Source organism: Nelumbo nucifera, chromosome 1 (assembly GCF_055504915.1).
Source record: "Nelumbo nucifera cultivar China Antique chromosome 1, China Antique-T2T, whole genome shotgun sequence".
Classification (NCBI taxonomy): domain Eukaryota; kingdom Viridiplantae; phylum Streptophyta; class Magnoliopsida; order Proteales; family Nelumbonaceae; genus Nelumbo; species Nelumbo nucifera.
The window spans coordinates 26523963-26542068 of NC_142649.1; the positions used below are offsets into that span (position 1 = coordinate 26523963).

General features: G+C 34.6%; 2 protein-coding genes across 3 annotated transcripts; both read right to left on the reverse strand.

Moving 5' to 3' along the window:
- Positions 1-1717: 1717 nt before the first annotated feature.
- Positions 1718-3214, reverse strand: LOC148803025 (uncharacterized). Its single transcript, XM_088889120.1, has 3 exons — positions 3137-3214; positions 2223-2343; positions 1718-2130 (listed from the first exon to the last, which is right to left on the reverse strand). Exons 1-3 carry the CDS (start codon positions 3212-3214, stop codon positions 1826-1828), a joined length of 504 nt encoding a protein of 167 aa, XP_088745246.1. The 3' UTR covers positions 1718-1825.
- A 4750-nt stretch (positions 3215-7964) lies between these two features.
- On the reverse strand, positions 7965-16077 carry LOC104609643 (uncharacterized). 2 transcript variants are annotated; one of them, XM_088896248.1, is made up of 6 exons: positions 15773-16077; positions 15435-15681; positions 13686-13910; positions 9163-9177; positions 8723-8942; positions 7965-8434 (listed from the first exon to the last, which is right to left on the reverse strand). In XM_088896248.1, exons 2-6 carry the CDS (start codon positions 15560-15562, stop codon positions 8168-8170), a joined length of 855 nt encoding a protein of 284 aa, XP_088752374.1. In that variant the 5' UTR covers positions 15563-15681; positions 15773-16077; the 3' UTR covers positions 7965-8167. The 2 variants fall into 2 exon arrangements, with proteins under 2 accessions (XP_088752374.1, XP_010274311.1); XM_010276009.3 differs by lacking the exon at positions 9163-9177 and having other exon boundaries at positions 15773-16075.
- Between the last annotated feature and the right edge of the window lie 2029 nt (positions 16078-18106).

An 18106-nucleotide genomic window follows, 5' to 3' on the forward strand; every position in this document is an offset into this window, starting at 1 on the left:
AAGGCTCTTAATAAGTTAGGAATAGTGTGAACAGTGCACACTAATAACTGACCTAAGTGAGTGTGAAGTGTAGCTGCTTCTATGAGAGATCTAGGGCTGACTCTCTAAAACACTCATGATTCCAAGAGGGGAACAAGGCTGAAATGTTTCAAAACAAAAGAACCACTAAAAAACTAGTGAGTTGAGTTGGTTGACCGGTTAGCTAGTTACGATAAGGAGGAAAGGTTGAAGGAGTCTGACTCCACCCGTACTCTATAACATAACCTATCATACTTAAGTGTTGATTGAAGTCCAAAAGACATTACCATGAATATTTTTCTCACTGTGATGTTTAGATTGTTCGATCTTCTTGTAATTTTGAATCTTGTGGGGGATTGTTGGAGGGAAATTCAAATTTACAAGAATCTCTCTCCTCCCTCTCTTGTTTTTTGTCTTTTCCTCCCTTGAATGACTCCTTGTTCCACATTGCTTGGGAAAGGAGTGAGAGTGGAGTATATTGGTAGTTTTGCTCTCTCTATGGGTAGGGACCCATAGGAGGAGAGGACTATAGATATTCCATGCATATGAGGGGGGTTGGGGGTGTTTTACAGACGCGCGCACCAAGCCGGGCCAGGTCAGGGTGCGGGTGCGGGTGCATGTACGTGTACGTGTACGATACCACTGTGCCCAAGTGGTATGACTCAGCCCTCCATCTTATCGCAATTTCCAGTTTCGAGTTTCTGTAACAACTTCATACCACTACAACTTCGGCTTGAAAAACGATTATCGATAAGTTCCATCTGCTCTCTTTACTATTATTACAACAAAAATTCATTTGAAGATGAAGAATAAGAGGAATTTTACTCCTCGAGAAGCTCTAATGGTGGCAAGGAGAGTTTGACTGCTACTAGATCAAGCTCTTGGAGGGCATTTCCGGCTATGCCAGTAGAGAATTTTGCAAGCCGAAGCTCAAAATTGAGTACTCCATCTTACCCGTCTTCGGGCTCAGCCTCGTCTACTCCATCTATGTCTACCAGTCCTTCTCGACCAATTAGCTTAGGTTCCGGAAGCTTGAAATCGAAATTCCCAGATTTCGTCACCACTTTGCCTCCACCTCCTTCGCCGTCGGTACCACTGTGCCCGATGACCCCATCACCTCCGAAGAGAAAGCTCTAATCTCCCTCACCGCCTTCTTTGCCTCTAGAGAGGGATTCTGACAAAAAAACCTACATTCACCTACAACAATTTCTAATTCGGAGAAATGCCAACATTCAGTCACAAGCATTTCTGATTTGGAGAAAAAATCCACATTCACCTAGAAGCTCGAGGAGTTGAAACTGACGAAGGATAAGAAAATGGAGAGAAGGTGAATGGACCATCGACATAAAAATGCTCCATTGCAAAGGAGGCTGACGACGCTAGAGCAAAAAGAAGACTTAATTGCAACGCAGACTCTTGCCATTGTTTTAGATTGAGGCGTTGATGAAGCTTTTTGAACTCATAAGGACAAAAGGGGAAAGAGATATTTCAAATGTCAAAAACAGTAATAATACAATTTATATTGTATGAAGTGTACACCTCACCAATTTCACCAGAGGCTCAAGGTAATGAGTGAAGCATATGCCTCTCTCATAGATCATAGAGAGAGGTGGTAGGGTCTTAGCAGAGGGCCAAGGCACCCGAGGCTGGGCATTTTGGCAACATCAATTCTTGTCATTTATTAATATGAATTGTATGAAGTTATGATGTGGCTGGGAGGGAGAGAAGCAATCAGTCATATCAAATTTGGAAATAAAATAATCTAAAATATGGAGGAGAAAAAGAGAGGAAGAATCAACTGCTAGGACTAGCAGTAGGTGGTTCGGTACTCGGGGTTTGACTTGCTAATCCTTTCTATCGTAAACCAGTTCCTCACTGTGGAGGCTCCTGTATGACCTGGTTGGCCTTTGAGGGTCACAGACCTTGTTGTCTGGCTAGAAGATGACGATGACGATGACGATGATTTGTCGCTATTGGCCTCCTCCACTTGCCAGACTCTCTTTAATCCTGAGAACCCAATATTCAAATCGACTTGCTCCTCGATCCTGTTTTCTTGTGATGACATCTCTTTCATGTACTGAACTCTACCCAATTCTTCCCAAATAACCATATCTCTTCAGAGGAATTAGATGCTGGAGTGAAAGTAACAGGGCTGGCTACCCAAGTTCATGTCGTAGGAGTTTTTGGTGATGAGAATTGGTTACCGTCTCCTCGAATGGCTGAAACGATGTAATATTCTCTTCCAGCTTGGAGTTGGTTACCATCTGTGTCAAGGACTGCTTGTGCTTGGTGATTGGTGATGAGAATTGGACCTTGCAATGGCTTCTGTTTGGAAAATTGAGGCCAATACCAATAACCCAGATATTACATATCTATGCCACATGGTTATAGAATTGGAAGATTTTAGCTTTTCACTAGGTATAGAAGATTGCAATGTAGCTCCCCCATTTATAGAATTGGAAATTTGAAGCTATAACTGAAAACAGTTTTACTCCTCCTCAAGTTGTGGAAATGTGGGTATTGTGTTCAAAGTGGCATTAAATGTCTAATAGTCAGTTATGAGTCTTATGCTCAAGCCATCGTGTCCATTTAGCTCACAAATAACAAGTGGCAAAATTCGGTTCGATTGATGAATAAATGCATGTTTTATAAACCAACACATAAACTAGTTTGGGTGGTAGTCTGGTTAGGAGTGAGTCATCATGGCTTAAGCTCCGGACAATTTGGTTCTAGTCAACAATGACGCCAATGGATTGCAAAATTTATTTAAGCAATTTCATATTTGAAATTTATTTTTGGTGACTCTAGGAATGTGTAATATTATGTACTACCAGTTATTAATTATTTCTAATATATGAGTTTTTTATTAAATAAAAATTAAACAAGATCTAAATATTAATTGTTGATAAATTGGTGGTTTTATAATACCCATGCTATTAATTAGAAAACTCATCAGTTGCACAAAAACCACCTGGTTACTACAAATCCACAATATAATTTATTCTCTAATATTCATCACTATGCTGCATGTACCTCCCCACCCAATATTAAAAATTATTTGTTTAAAAAAATTATGCTACTAGAAGGGCTGGTGATACCGTGATTGATAAATAATCACCTGATTGGTTACCACTTCTATGATATCAGTTGGTTGATTGGTTATAAGTTTTTCAGTCTTAAGTCTTTCAGATATCATAGTCGTACATTTTTTTTTTATATTTTTTCATATTTTCTGTATTTTTATCTATTTTAAAATTTTTATTATTAAATATGAAAAAATGGGTTGACCAAAATGGTTGGGTTGACCTTCCATCTAAATAGAAAAAGTATTTTTTATTTATAAGTCAATTTTAAATTTTGTATTCCATTTTCATTATATAATACTTATTTTTTTAATATGATGATCATATAATATTAGAGATGTGTAAAACTTTTCTGCAATTTTTTTTTATTTTTTTTAAATTTAATTATTTAACTATGACATCATGGATTGACCCATTTAACTTGGATGATTGAACTATCACACACCACCTAGATGAAAAACAAGTTTTTCCAAGTCAATTATAAAATTTGCATTATACCATCTTACTAAAATAAATTTTATTTAAGAAACCATCATTTATTAGTATACAATTGTCCTTCATGTTTATGTTGGCCATAAATAACTTTATTGCATTTGACTTGGAATGTGTTGCTCATGGAAATTTCATCAAATAGTAACAATAACAGTAATAAAATTTCGACATTTTTTATCAAAACCAATGTAATAAGGACATCTATTTGAAGCATGGCATACCGGTGGACTTGTTACCTTTCAACCTAAAGGCTTGGCTTCAAATCTTCTTACTTGTACGTTATATCAATGTTGTCTTACAGTTGAATCAAATAATTAAATTGATTGACTTGTCACCGAGACAAATTTTTGAGTATGTTTCAACATAAACCACTTCGTTGCACCAGGAAAAGAAATCAACTTGGTCAACAGCTAGATGACCTTACTCATTATACCATTGACCCATTTGACCAAGTCAATAGGTTATAGGTAAGATATTAATTTTTTTTTCTTTTTTATATTTTTATCCATTTCCGGTTTTACTAACAATATTTCTATTTTTCAAACATATTTTTGTTTAACATGAAGAATATATAGTGTTTTAAAGACGTACTCAATTTTTTATGAATTTTACAAATTTTTTCTATATTTTTAATTATTTAACTCGTGACATCACAAGTTGATTATTGATTGGAAGGAAAATGCAATTCCAAGTGATCATTAGAACATTGGTCTTTTATCATGTGGTTCAAGACCAGTTGATCTATCATTTGACCAAATTTATAGACACATTTACCACCAAATTGCTTGCCAACAAAAAAAAAAAAAAAGAAAAAAAGAAAAAACTTTGACTTGGATAAAAACATGGTAACCTATCCAATTAAACATTTGAACCATATATTTGGCCATGTTAATGGGGTCATGGGTTAAACATCAATTCTCTTTTTTTTTCCTAATTTTGGTATTCCCTTTCCATCATTAATAAAAAGAATCTTATTTATTATATATACTTATATTTTAGTATAACAATTATATAAAATGTGAGATGTCCCCAAAAATTTCTACAAATTTCTAAATTTCCTAGAATTTGATTATTTAATTATAGCATCAGGGGTTAACCAATTTTACCTTAATAGTTGAACCACTAACCCGCCACCTACATGGAAAAAATGTTTTTCTTTTGGGTTGGTTTTACATTTTGTATTTCATTTCCATAATTAATAAAAGTATTTTTTATTTCACATGTCTTTTTGTTGAATATAATAAATATATAACATTAGATATGTGTCCAAATGTTTTCTATAAAATTTCTGTATTTTTTATATTTCTTTCTTTTTCTAAATATTTATTACTTAATTATGACATTATGCTTTGAACCATTTGACCCAGAAGATTGGACTGTTGACCCACCACCTAGATATGAAAATGGTTTTGTTTTTGGATAAGTTTTGAAATTTGTATTTCATTTATATCATTAATAAAAATATATTTTTTTGTTTATAACACTTATTTATATTTAATATGGTTAAATATATAATATTATAGGTGCCCAAAATTGTTCTATAATTTTATGTATTTTACCACATTTTTTTATATATTTTTAAATTATTAATTTCTTGTATAGCCAACACCGTTTTAGAAATAAAAAAAAAATGCACACGACCAAACCTGCTTAGAAATAAAATATAACCGTTCAACAGAAAGAAACACATGGTTGAGATTTAGGCTGAGTGTGAAAGGAGTACAAATGCAAATTTGTAGAGTGCAAAACCTTATATTTTGTATGTATTTACGCTGTACATATTTGCATTTGTACTGCTTCCAAACTTAGCCTTAGGGGCTGTTTATGTTTGATTATATTTTATTCTTTATCTAACAAAAATATAATCAATGGTGTTTGTGATTCAAGTATAAACACCATCACATCATATAAACAATGGTGTTTGTGATTCAAGTATAAATAGTGTTTCAATTCAGCATTGTAGAATGAAATATCAAAAATATCAAATTTTGTTGACGTTCTTAAGATCTAGGGTGGAAAATTGCCACTAATTTGGTTGATTTGGTTTAGATACTAATTTTCTTCTTTTCTCAGAACTTTATTATAAGTTCATTTTGTCATGGTTTCTAGTTTCTACCATGAGTTATAATCTATCTACCTACATAAACCCTCCCTTGTTAGTGTTCAAGGTAATTCATTTATCACAGCCACCAATCATCAGCTATTCAAAACGTTGCTCCTGTGGCGGGTGAATGAAGTTGGAGATTGTAGTGGTAATGAAAGATGCGTGTTGGCAGGTTTATATGATTAAACATGACTGTTTAGAATAACCCACGGAGGTCTTTGTATACAAGAGTATGAGTATCAATACTTCGTACAGGAAAGTTGGACCCCGCCACCTTGCTCTGGAGTGAAACTGAATTCAGACGTATAGGGGGTGTTTTCAGAGATGAGGGGGCTGTTTATATGATTAAACTGCAGAAGTTTTGGATTGACTCCAAGGAAATGCAACAATTAGAAATGGAGAGAGACTCCAAACTGGTAATAGGCTGGCTGCAAACTAGAAGCTTGGGGAACAAGGATTTTCAGACAACAGCTAAGAGTAATTTCAAGCTTAACAAGAGAGATTGGAATGAGGTTTAATTGAGAAAAAAGATCAACAAAAAAAAATGAGATAGTTTTTGTCAAAGGGTTCTTCATCTAGCCCTTGGATGGTGGCAGTTTGTAATCTTTATCCATTATTTTTAATGAAAGTTACTGTTTCTCATAAAAAAAAAGAATATCAATACTTTGAACCTTGGTTGCAATTAATGTTGAACTAATTTCATTTTTTTTCTTAAAAACAAGTGTTTGCTAGAATTCATGAAAATTTTGTTTTGACAATCCTAATGAGTTAATTAGTTTTTAACTTATACATATATAATATAAAATATAAAATTTATTAATTATAAAATTCATATAATTACATACATAAAAAATTGTACATCTATAATATTATATATTTATCATATTAAATATTAAATATAAAAATAATATAAATGAGAACTTTGTTATTAATGATAAAAATTGCTAAAAATACAAAAAATACAGAAGGGATTTGATGTCTAACATGTGACCCATTGACCAGGCCAAAAGGTTCAATGGTTTAACTAGATGGATCACTAGGGTTGTGTTTGGTATCATTGCCACTTTTACTTGCATTGTTTTCGGTTGGTCATACAAATTTTAGGAGAATATATATATATTTCTTCAATGCTTAAGTAGTTATATGATGTAATGTGACAAGACCATTTCTCAAAAATGTGTATTGACCAACCTAAAATATTGCAAGTAGAAGTGGCAATGGTACCGAACACAACTTAGTTAGAGTTCATTTTCTAATAGTGGTGACTAAAACATGTATAAAGGTTACTAGTGTCGAATTTCTAAGCGGTGCTAAAGTTTTAGAAGGCTATAAGTTATCAATTAGAGACTCCTCTTGAAATAAGTTTGTTTTCTGTTTAAGCATGAAAAACCCATGGATAAAGGCTCCATCAATTAATCCCCCCCCCCAAAAAAAAAAAAAAAAAAGAGAAGGCTCCATCCATTTCATTTACCAAAGCCCATATCATGGCCCCCAACTAGTATGTATTAAAAAGCAATGCCCAAAAGTGCTTCTTCAAACCTCTGATTAGCCCCCAACTAGAAAAAAAAAGGGCTAAATAAAATAGGGTTTTTACCGTTCAATCCACCCCCAGAATTCCTAGTTCCACTAGATGCCAGCTCGGAATTGATACCAATTCACAAGCACGTATGAGTGTTATAGGTGCCAGCTCGGAATTGTTGCAAGTCTGGAGTTCAAATAAGAATTCTGAGGTGGAGTGAAATTTAGTTCGAAGAGTATGGCCCCGTAAAATTGATAAACAATCAACCAAGCGGTCTCATCCAATTGGCAACCAATCCACTGGTTTTGATTCAAATTCACGTGGGTCTACGATGGGTGAAAGCTTTTCACGTATACAAAAAGGGTTCAACTATGTACCATTAAAACATGATACCAAAGAACTTGTAACCACTGAACCATTATCACAGTAGTAACCGATGATGTGGTACTTATGGTATTTATCAAGATTCACAGAGGGTGATTGGTCAAAGGCACAACTGGTGTAATAGAAGTGGTAACCAATCAGCAGCTAGAAATTGCCTTCCCTCTGTTTCAGCTAGGAAAATGGGGCCACCACACATTAGAGGGTAGCCTGTCACCTAACCCCATAAACCCCCCCCCGAGTCTCCACTGCAAACCTGCGAGATCCCTTGTCAACTGACCCAGATATTAACAGTTCTAGATCCAAAAACAAAAGTACCAACGATTAACAAACAAAGACAACCAATCAGCAATACAGAGGCCAATGATGAAACAAGGGAAAAAACAACAAATTTTTAGTTCATAAAACTAACGACTTTTCGTGATTGTTCTCATTCAATAAATGACAGTTGTATGAATTGAACAGCAGCGGCATGTAGTTCAAAGCCAGTATCGTCTTCTAAGTACATGGTAAATCTAATTGCATGGCTAATCTTCATCAGGTGGAGCAACCTTCAAGCTTTGCAAACAATTATTTCAAACCGATTGCAAATGACAGCTTTGGCCGCGATTTATTCTTACCTAATAGCTTCATCTGATTTGCCCGCTCTTGCTCCTCTTCCATTTTCTTCCTTCGCATAGCCTCTTCTTTTTGTCTTTGGAGCTGTTCCAACTCTCTATACCGTTCCTCCTCCTTCCGCTGCTGCTCTAAAGCTTCTCTTCTCTGAGCCTCTTCCACCTTTCTCCGATTCTCCTCAAGCATCCTATCCAGCTCTTCCCTCTCTTTTCGAGCTTGTTCCTATGAGGTACATAGAACCAAATTTAAAACATAAGACACGTAGAAAATATCCAAGCAAAAAAATTAGAACATCATGATTAAGTTTTCAAGGTAATGAAAAATGAGTATTTAACTTTTATTCGATGGAACAGGAAACCATGTTTTTGCTGATGAGGCAGTTGCTTTTGTTTTGAAAAACAATGTGAAAGATCGTCCTTCAAGATAAGGACACCCCCCCCCCCAAAAAAAAAAGAAAATAAATTGAAGGAATTAAAAAAATTAAACACCTACATCATCAAATAAGCTTACCTCTTTTTGTCTTGCTTCAATAAGAGCAGCTTCCTTTTCCTTTTCAAGTTGAGCTGCAACCTCATCAAGAAGTTTCTTCCGACCTTCCTCAAGTCGCCTCTGTATTTCCAGTTTTATCTCCTCAGAGTTCAAGCTCTCTTCAACTTTTTTCCGAATTGCTTCCTCAACTCTCCTTGCAGTTTCTTCTTCTAATAGTTTCAACTCTGCCTCACGTTGACGCCTGATAGAACATGGGAAAGTTAAAGAGGATAACAACCTTTGATCCAGATAAAGAACTCAGCATTTTTAATTCCAAAATACGTCTTTTTGATGCCAGAGAGTAGAACTGAATCAGCAAGTGGCATGGCAAGCTTCATGTTTTTTTCTTTCACTATGATGAATGACCAACTAATCTCCGCGTTCACCATGACACTATACAAGCTTATGCTTATAAGGCATACCTCTCTAAAAGATTCCTGATCAAAACATATGAGTTCTCAAACTGGTGAACAGTAGATAAACGAGGCAGCAATTGGATCATCAAATACAACAAGTTGAACTATAGCAGTAGCTTCCTTCAGAAAAAAGCCTGTGGAGAAGAATGTCAAGTAATCTGTTGAAAGGCTTAAAACCTATCATGGAAAAAATTTTCAATCTTGGCAAGAAAGTATACTTCTGACACAAGCAAATGTTTATTCCAATACAAAGAATTCTTCAACCATCAATAGTTGGGGACACAAGCAATCAACGACAACAGCCAATGGTTAACCATCTTTAAGCAGACAGTTAATGGGAAGAAATATCCACTACCTAGTTGAAAGTGGAGATTTAGATAACTTCACCATGAAAGATACTTAAAAGCATCTCATTCATGGCAAAAAACAAATCCCAGCATAGCACCAGAAATGAAAGGCTTCCTGATCAATTCACATCAATAACCACTTTGGCAAGAGTCTACCAATGGGGTCAAACAAATCCAACTGCTGATACCAATCCAGAAATGTTCTAAATGAAAACTGGCATTAAGATCATAGACCAAGAGATTAGGATGGATCAACAGTGCCTACAGGATTTATCCTGAATGAGGAAGCCCAGACACCAGGCCCACTTTTGCACTAAAAATATCATCCAAGATTCATTTCATTATCCAGAAAATATTTCTAATACCTCCCATTCCCCTCCCGACACACACACAAAAGGAAAAAAGAAAAAGGAAAAACTGAAGAAAAGGAAGAAAGTGAGAAAAGATGAAAAATTAACTACTCTAGTTTGTGATATGAAACTATTTCAGGGGAAACTAGAGTTCCCTGGTTACTGGTATGACAGAGACAGGGTATGAGGGTAAGGTGAAAAAAATGATATTAAGTTCAGAAAGGTTTATGTTAACGTGCTAAGGGTAAAAACATAAACCATGGTACAGACACATACATCATGAATGCAGAGGTTAATCTAAAACGGGAAGGCACATCATTTTGTACAAGACCATCAACTATTGAGTTAAGCTAATCTCAGAACCCATATGAACTGGTTATTTGCACAACCATATATGACAGGCACAATACAGATCTGGTATAGTCAGAGAGAACATCTATCTGAATTTGGCATCCTAACAGTCAAATGGAATGAGGGTCTTTTCTCAAATTGCTGGATGAGGCAATAAGAACTAAAGTCAACTAGTAATACTTTTGATAAATATCACCAAAGATTCCATTATCTGTGTCATTGATGTTCATGAACCATCCGGGAAGACTAACAAGTTCCCCAGCCTATAGAAAACTCCAATAAATTAGTTAGTTCCCAATCTTGTCCTTGACAAAGTCATTGTGTCCATGACAATCTAAAACTATAGGTATCTATTAGTAACTACTTTCAATTTTAAAACAAAAACAAGATGAATAGCATAGCTACATAAACAATAATCTATAGTTTTCTAGAAAATAAAGAAACATAGAAATCGCTTTTATGTATGATAAGTAATTGTTCCATTAAGAAGAAAACGTGGATAAGTATAAATTCAATGTCCTGATGGTATAAAAAATAAATAAGAAAATGTCAGCACTCAAGTTGGATGGGATAACCCATCTGGGTGAGTGATATGTGTGGTTTGAACTGATGACCAGATAACCACTCCCTCACCAGAAACCAGATGACAAGGCTTCTAAGTTCTAACTGCCTCCAGATTTCTCTCAAATCTAGGAGATTATCACAATCTGACATCTCTTTCAACGACAGAACTCTGAAAGCCTTTGGAGAAACCCTTTTATCCCTTTCATTGGGCTACAAAATTATCCTAAGATCAGATGTGTAAAACCAAGGGTTATTTTTGATTTCCAAAATAAAAACTGTCGCACCAGCAAAATTATATATTGAATACCCCCTAAGATGTCAGGTAACTCATATACCCCAAGTAGCAGTGTTTTAAAAGTGCAAGGTGGAAAAAAGTGCAAGGGGCATTTTGTGCCTGAGGTGCAAGGTAAGTTGTGCACCTTTTTGAAGCAAGGCACAAAAATATAAAAAAATACAAAAATACAAAAATAATAAACATAAAATTAATTAAAATATAAACTTAAAACATTTGCATTCCTGATTCTACGAGCCTTTTTGTACCAAGCTCCTTGAGGCAAGCCCAAACAAGTCCATGTTAGGGTTCTTAGATTCTTAACTCCTACCAAAAAAATGATTTTATAATTTTAATTGTCTTTTAAAAGGGTATTTTATTTGGGCTTGCCTCAAGGGGCTTGGTTGGGGGTCCAGGGGCTCCCAGCCACAAGCCTTAAAAAAAGAGCAAAATGCACAAAATTTTGAAAACGTGCGCAGGGCGCCTTTTGAAAGTGCTGCGCATGCACCTGGGCACACTTCTTAAATCACTTTCATTCAGGTAGTAGGATTCAAGTCTCATTAGCATGCCATACCAATAATATACTATGGTACATTACTTCAATTTGGGCTTTAATAGACTATTTCATGTTTTAATTGACCAACTTAAAGTTAACTTACACCGAGTGCAACTTGGCATAAGAGACAAACCATAAAGGATTCTTTTTTCAGATTTTTCATGTTTTTCTTTGAGCAAAATAATGTGTTCATGAAATGCATGCAACACTTATAAAAAAAGCCATTACCCAATGTTGGTTCCAGCTATCTAGAATCTTGGTAGGGGTAGACTAGGTACCACCTAATCTTTGGCATTTTTCATACAAAAGAAACACCTGATACATGAAAAAGGTGTGCACCTTATATGAGGCGTGCACTCACTTCACACTTTATGCCATTCATGCTTCACACCTAAAGATTTGCACCCAACAAACTAAAAAAAACAATAGAAAAAAAAAAACCAACAAACTAAAGAAACACCTGATCCACCATTTATGCCTCATTTACTCAAAATCCTGGATAAAAAATGCTTAAAGGTGAAGAACCTCCTTATTCTTGATTCTAATTGTATAATAATATCCCTTGGTGAAGGATATCTATCCATTATGCCAAATGGCCAATAATTTGAAATTTTGAAGAGTTCACTGATATGTAATAGTTAAAATTTGTTTCTACCAACTACAGGCTTGCATGCTTTAGAAAACCATGATTCAGTTTCCTATCATAAATGTTATTTTCATGCTCACAGCTAGATTTTGCACTGCCCAATTACTAAACAAGCTTTTCCTTGGATATTGGACTTGCCACTCTCCAGCTCTTTATATTCTCAATGGCAAGCAGCCCACCTTGATGAAGTGATCTTCATCGCTAACAGTCTGAACTGGAGATGTGACAGCCAGAATATTTTATCCATCTTGGGAAAATCTCATCTATACTATACAGATTCTTAGGGTCCATTTAGTTCACAGTCAGAACTGGAGTGGTATATTCCCATAGCCTGTTTGGTTCGGACAGGAATCTGAATGGGAATTGGAATCAGCTGGAATGGGATTTCATTCCCAAGGGAGGGGGAGGAAATGGCCATTCCCTCATATGGGGGAATGCCATTCCACCAGGAATGGGAATGGGATTCCAATTCCGACCAACCAAACAGTTGGAATCAGAATGGCCCACTCCGATTCCAATTCCAGACCCCTATTCCCACAAACCAAACACACCCTTAGTCTTTTCATTTGTGATTGTGTCTTATTTTTTATCTCTCCTGATTGATGTAACAACACCGATAACCTCATATTTCCACCACTGTAATGATAGTAAGAAATTGGTGAGACAGATGCAAAAACAATGACCAGGAAGGGCATTCCTAAATAGTCTATGCATGTGTATGTTAATTAATTGATGGTTTATATTTAGAATTAGAGGATACTAAATGGATTCTCAAGGGATCACATGTTATAGGCACTGCTGAACCTTTAGTACTGACAGCAGGCACACTAGGCCTAAGAAGATCTGATACCTACATCTGAGTTTTTTCCATAGTGTCCCTGTATAAAACCCATATAGCTTAGCATTCTTTCTTAAGGAGTATCCTCAGCCCACTGCTGTCTTATTGTTCCTTCCAATTCTATGTTTTAGACTGCTGGGGTACTACTTAATATCATATTAATTAAACCTTTTAATCATGTAAATTATCAAAGAATTATTTTACCCTTTAATTCAATATGGATTATGGCAACAAGGGTGCAGTTCTCTATATAAGCTCAGTCATTTCCTGATAGCCTCTAAAGTCTAAAACCTTAAGCAACCAATTAAACCATGTGGACACTGTATATCAGAAGCCCATAAATAACAAAAATGATATCAATGTAAACATCAGTTCTTCCTATTGTAGAAGTGCTTGGAGTAATAAGAATCTCTATAAAGCAAGCCATTACAATCATCTTTACGTTCTATTTCATAGAAACACATCTGAAATACTTCAAGAATGCAGAAAACATGGACTAACAAACTAGACTAATGCCCCAACCAACTTTAAGGAAGACCAAAAAAATTTCCAAATAACACGGACCAAAAAATAAGTCCAAACAAACATAAAAAATGGTCGATATACCTTTTCTTTTCTTCTTCTTCTTCTTCTTTTTTCAATTTCTCAATGGCATTTTTGCGCTCTGTTGAACCAAGACTTGGACTGCGAGACCTGTTTATAGGAGAGACTGTAGTACTCCTACTTCTTTGTCTCTTGTGTCGTCTTGGAGTTGGAGAGCGGCTTTTCCGGCGCCTTGTAGTTGGTGAACGACTTTTGCGTCGTCGTGGGGAAATAGAATGACTTTTTCTCCTGGTGAATGAAGTAAAAGTTAGTAAAAGAACACTTGAAAAAAATTCAAGTAACACAATAGAAACTACTAACAAGTCATTCCCACCATCCATAGTAAGTTACAACATAACATCAGCAGTTACCTCACATACTGTTATGAATAATCTTTGTGCGCTCCATCTTTTATGACATGAAGTCTTGTATGTCCCAATCAAGCCAGCAAAGGACACCCATCGGCACCCATCACCTGCTTACTTCCCAATGCAGGGAAGAAACTATATTTATTTAATTATTTTTACAACGAATATGTGTTTTCTATCTCGCTCTAAAAAGTGTTAGATGTTATGCCCCAAAATATTTTATTCAGTGCTTCTCAGATTTGTATGAACAGAATTGTCCTTGAACTTGGATGCCTCATTATAAACAACTACTTAATAGTTAAATGTTGTTTATAGAATCATCATGTGGAGGACAATATTGGGAGGACATGAACAGAAGCATGAGAGCGTCAAGCTTAAGCTTGTACGCAGTAGTGCTCACTGGAAGTGAAGTCCCTCTGGATGGCTGGTGTCAAAAGTGTGACAACACCAATGGACAAAAATATACAATTAATATATCATACGTGCCCACTTGAGAACTGTGGAGTAAAGATTATGTATTGGACAGTGGCCTTGGGAAAGACACATCAACCTAAGTCTGATGGTGATTTCATTTTCACATTCATGCCTGAAAAATGACATGAGGTTTAGGTAAAGGTCAATATATTCTGCAGTATGAGATGTGCACATTCAGTATCCTAACAGAGTATGAGCATTTGAATTACCAAAGGAAATTAAAAATATTTAAGGGATTCCTCGTTTTTTATCGACTCTTCACCATAGGTATAGATATTAGAGTGGCAATCCACCATCAATAAACACAAAACCCTGTTTGTCAAGATTGGCACCTCCAAGCTTCATGATATTATTTTTGAGCTTAACTTCATATGAAAGTGCCTTGTGCTAAAAACACCATAGAGCATTTTTCAATTACGTACAAACAATGGCTTGATTAATCCTATATTTATGGATCTGACAGGCCAGGTGACAAGCACAAGCAGTTGCGCCACAATATGCTGTATCAATTCAAACATGTTCGCATCTTATGAGTTATTCCACCCATTTGTGATAAATCATAAGACCCCCTCTCCCATTCAAAATCATGAATATAAGCTTACTGCAGATATTAAGAAAGTTTAAAACACTGAATCATTGGTCGAATTCAAGACATCGAATCATCATTCGAGGCTCCACCTTTAAAACATGCATACACCGATCCGAGCATGAAAGAAACTTCTGAGCACAATCAAATAGGTTTCAGATAAAAAGGATGAAGTACAGAAAAAACAAAAGAAAAGGATCAAATACGTACAAAATAACTCAACCGAAATCTATTTGATTTCCGAATGACAGATATTTCATCCGAATTGATGATCCTTGTTCTAAAATCACAAATATTAAAGCAATGGATTGTGATAAGGGTTTTCCGTGTTGGTAGTAGTATCACCTGCTATGAGAATACGAATATGGAGAACGGCTTCGATCTCTTCTGCTTCTACGGCTATGTCTGTGTCCAACAGGAGATGGAGAATGCCGTCTCCTGTACGACGGCGAACGCGACAACGTCCTTGCCATCTCGTTCTCTTAAATTAACATAAAACAAGTGTCCAATCCTCACTGCAAATCTTTTGCTAAAAAATTCTATCTGGCGAAAAGAAAACACACACGACCAAGCTTTGACTACAGCGATTCCCCTGTAACATCCACAAACAAGGAATCAAAAAAAAAAATCTTGTAAAAGGAAAAAATAATGAGATAACCCAGAAGAAATCCTAAATAGAATACCTCTTGAAAGCAACCTGAAAGATCTGCACATGGAGATCTTTAGGGACAATTTCATGGTTACAGTTTAAACCCTAACTCTTAAAAAAATAAGAATCTAGTCCAATCGAAACCCTAGAAAGAGAGATTGAAGAAAATAAAATGCATGAGAAATATGCAGGACAGATCCCTCTCGTTTAAGATAAGGTTGCAGATGGCAAAGAAAAATCTCTCTCTCTCTGTCTGTCTCTGGAGGGAGGAGCCGAGCAGCACAGCAGCGCTAGGATGGGAAAACAAGGCGTTTTTTTCTCAGACAATAAGAATTAGGGGGATCCGTGCGATGCACGGGATCTAACCGAATTATAAGGGAGGAAGGAATTCAATGTTGTTTAAAATAATTAATTATTGTTTCAATAATTTGTTTTTTATAATTATTATTTTTTAATAATTTATTATGAAAATAATTTAGTAATTTGAATTAATTGTATTAATAGTTTTAAATAAAAATAATAAAGTATTATTAATTACTTAATAAAATAATTATTTTTCCATCTTATATGTTAGTGTTCTATTTTATTTTATTAATGATAAAATCTAACAATTTTTTGTAAATATTACTTAAATATTAATAAATATATAAAATTAGGCTATAGCCTATAGTCATAATTAAATTAATCTCTAAATTAACTTTTTTAGTCACAATTTAATTAATATAAGCCCCAACTTGAGGTTTAAGACTGTGGGTAGGTTTAGGTTGATCCTCATCATGACCCAACCTACCCAAGTTGCACCCCTAAAAGCAATAGGATTGAACCAAATAGAGTGTGACCCATGCATGCATTATTTTTGGGGTTTTTTTAACTATTTTAGATAATATTAAAGTTGAAGGAGCTATAGGGGATGGGCTACCCCACTATGTAGCCCAATGAACCAAAAAAAAAAAAAAAAGATCTCGGACTAGATTTTGATAGTATATTAATAGTTTTTAAGGTTTCCTAGCCTAGCCCAACCCACACCTCAAGCATAACAGTATTTGTTTAGGCATAGGACATGAATAGGCTTATCTGTTTAATTATAAAACTATGTTTTTTTACAAATTAATTTTTTATTTAATTTTAACTTATTATAAAAAAATATAGCATTCTTTATATATAAATATACATATATATATTAATATAAAATTTTCCATCTAAAATATTATATAATAATATATACTATTTATGCATATAACTTCCAAGTTGAGCTTAGGGGTTGCTTATTAGGCCCTATTCGCTAAGGCAACCATTGGACTTCAACAAGTTTGATACTTGGTTAAACTTCGAATCTAATTATCATAGATTTGGATGTTAGAACTTGCATCTGATTAATAATCAAATTGGATGTGGATTTAATCCCACCAGTCTAATTAAAATCCACGTCTAATAAAAAATATTATTATTATATATATGTAGTATAATTATGTATACATATAGATATTGTATATAATTATATAAAATTTATAATTAATAAATTTAATATTTAATATTTATATGCATTTATTATACATATATACTTTAAAAATAATTATTTTTTTAATTTTAAAATTTTGGGTCATTTTAAACACAATAAGATTGTTGTGGATTAATTTCAAAATCCAACATCATAGTCATATGTGGATGCGGATTTGGAGATTTCATAATCAAATATTGGTGCAGATGTAGTAGTGGATTTGATATGATTTCGAACCATTTATAGTTCTATTACGAACATTATGTGTGAACTTGGTGCAAATCCGAACTAGACCTAGCTCAAAAGAAAATAGTTGTTTGAGCATGGAAATTTATAGGTTTAGCCGATTTGGCCTAAGTTATAAATCATTTGTTACTTTTTATTATTAATTTTAATTATCCTATCAATACTAATTTTATTAATTTCTTAATTTTTAATAGTTGCTAGAAAAAAAGTTGCTGAAATTTAATATTTTTTACTGATTTTAGTTATTAGGTTTCAAATTATAATTTTCTAATAGTTAACCAATTAATATAATCTGAATATGCAATAAAAATTTGGGTGAGAATAAAAATCTCTCTTTCTTTGGAATACAATACACCAATAATGGAAGACACCTATAAAAATATGCTAAAATAGGTTAATGATGGAGATGGTGGGAACGATGGCTTAGAATTCTTCCTCTCATTATTTGTAAGTGATTTAACTATTATGATATTTTATTAACTAATTTGTAAACTATTATTTGTTTATGGGTTGGTTGGGCCCACACATGCCTTAAAGTATTAGGTCCAACTTGGCCCTAAAATATGTGGGCCTAATGGAGCCAAGGCCCGAGCCAAACTAAAATGATCACCCCTAAGCAAATTG

Bases quoted from the DNA above. Each gene is read 5' to 3' on its own strand.
- LOC148803025 (XM_088889120.1), bottom strand. From the start codon at position 3,214: ATGATATCTGAAAGACTTAAGACTGAAAAACTTATAACCAATCAACCA. The intron at 2,344-3,136 runs GTGATTATTTAT...TTTTCCAAACAG, and splicing joins TAGAAGTGGTAACCAATCAG to AAGCCATTGCAAGGTCCAAT. The intron at 2,131-2,222 runs GTAACCAATTCT...TCCTCTGAAGAG, and splicing joins TTCAGCCATTCGAGGAGACG to ATATGGTTATTTGGGAAGAA.
- LOC104609643 (XM_088896248.1), bottom strand. From the start codon at position 15,562: ATGGCAAGGACGTTGTCGCGTTCGCCGTCGTACAGGAGACGGCATTCT. The intron at 13,911-15,434 runs GTGATACTACTA...TTCATTCACCAG, and splicing joins TATTCGTATTCTCATAGCAG to GAGAAAAAGTCATTCTATTT. The intron at 8,435-8,722 runs GTAAGCTTATTT...TGTACCTCATAG, and splicing joins TTGAAGCAAGACAAAAAGAG to GAACAAGCTCGAAAAGAGAG.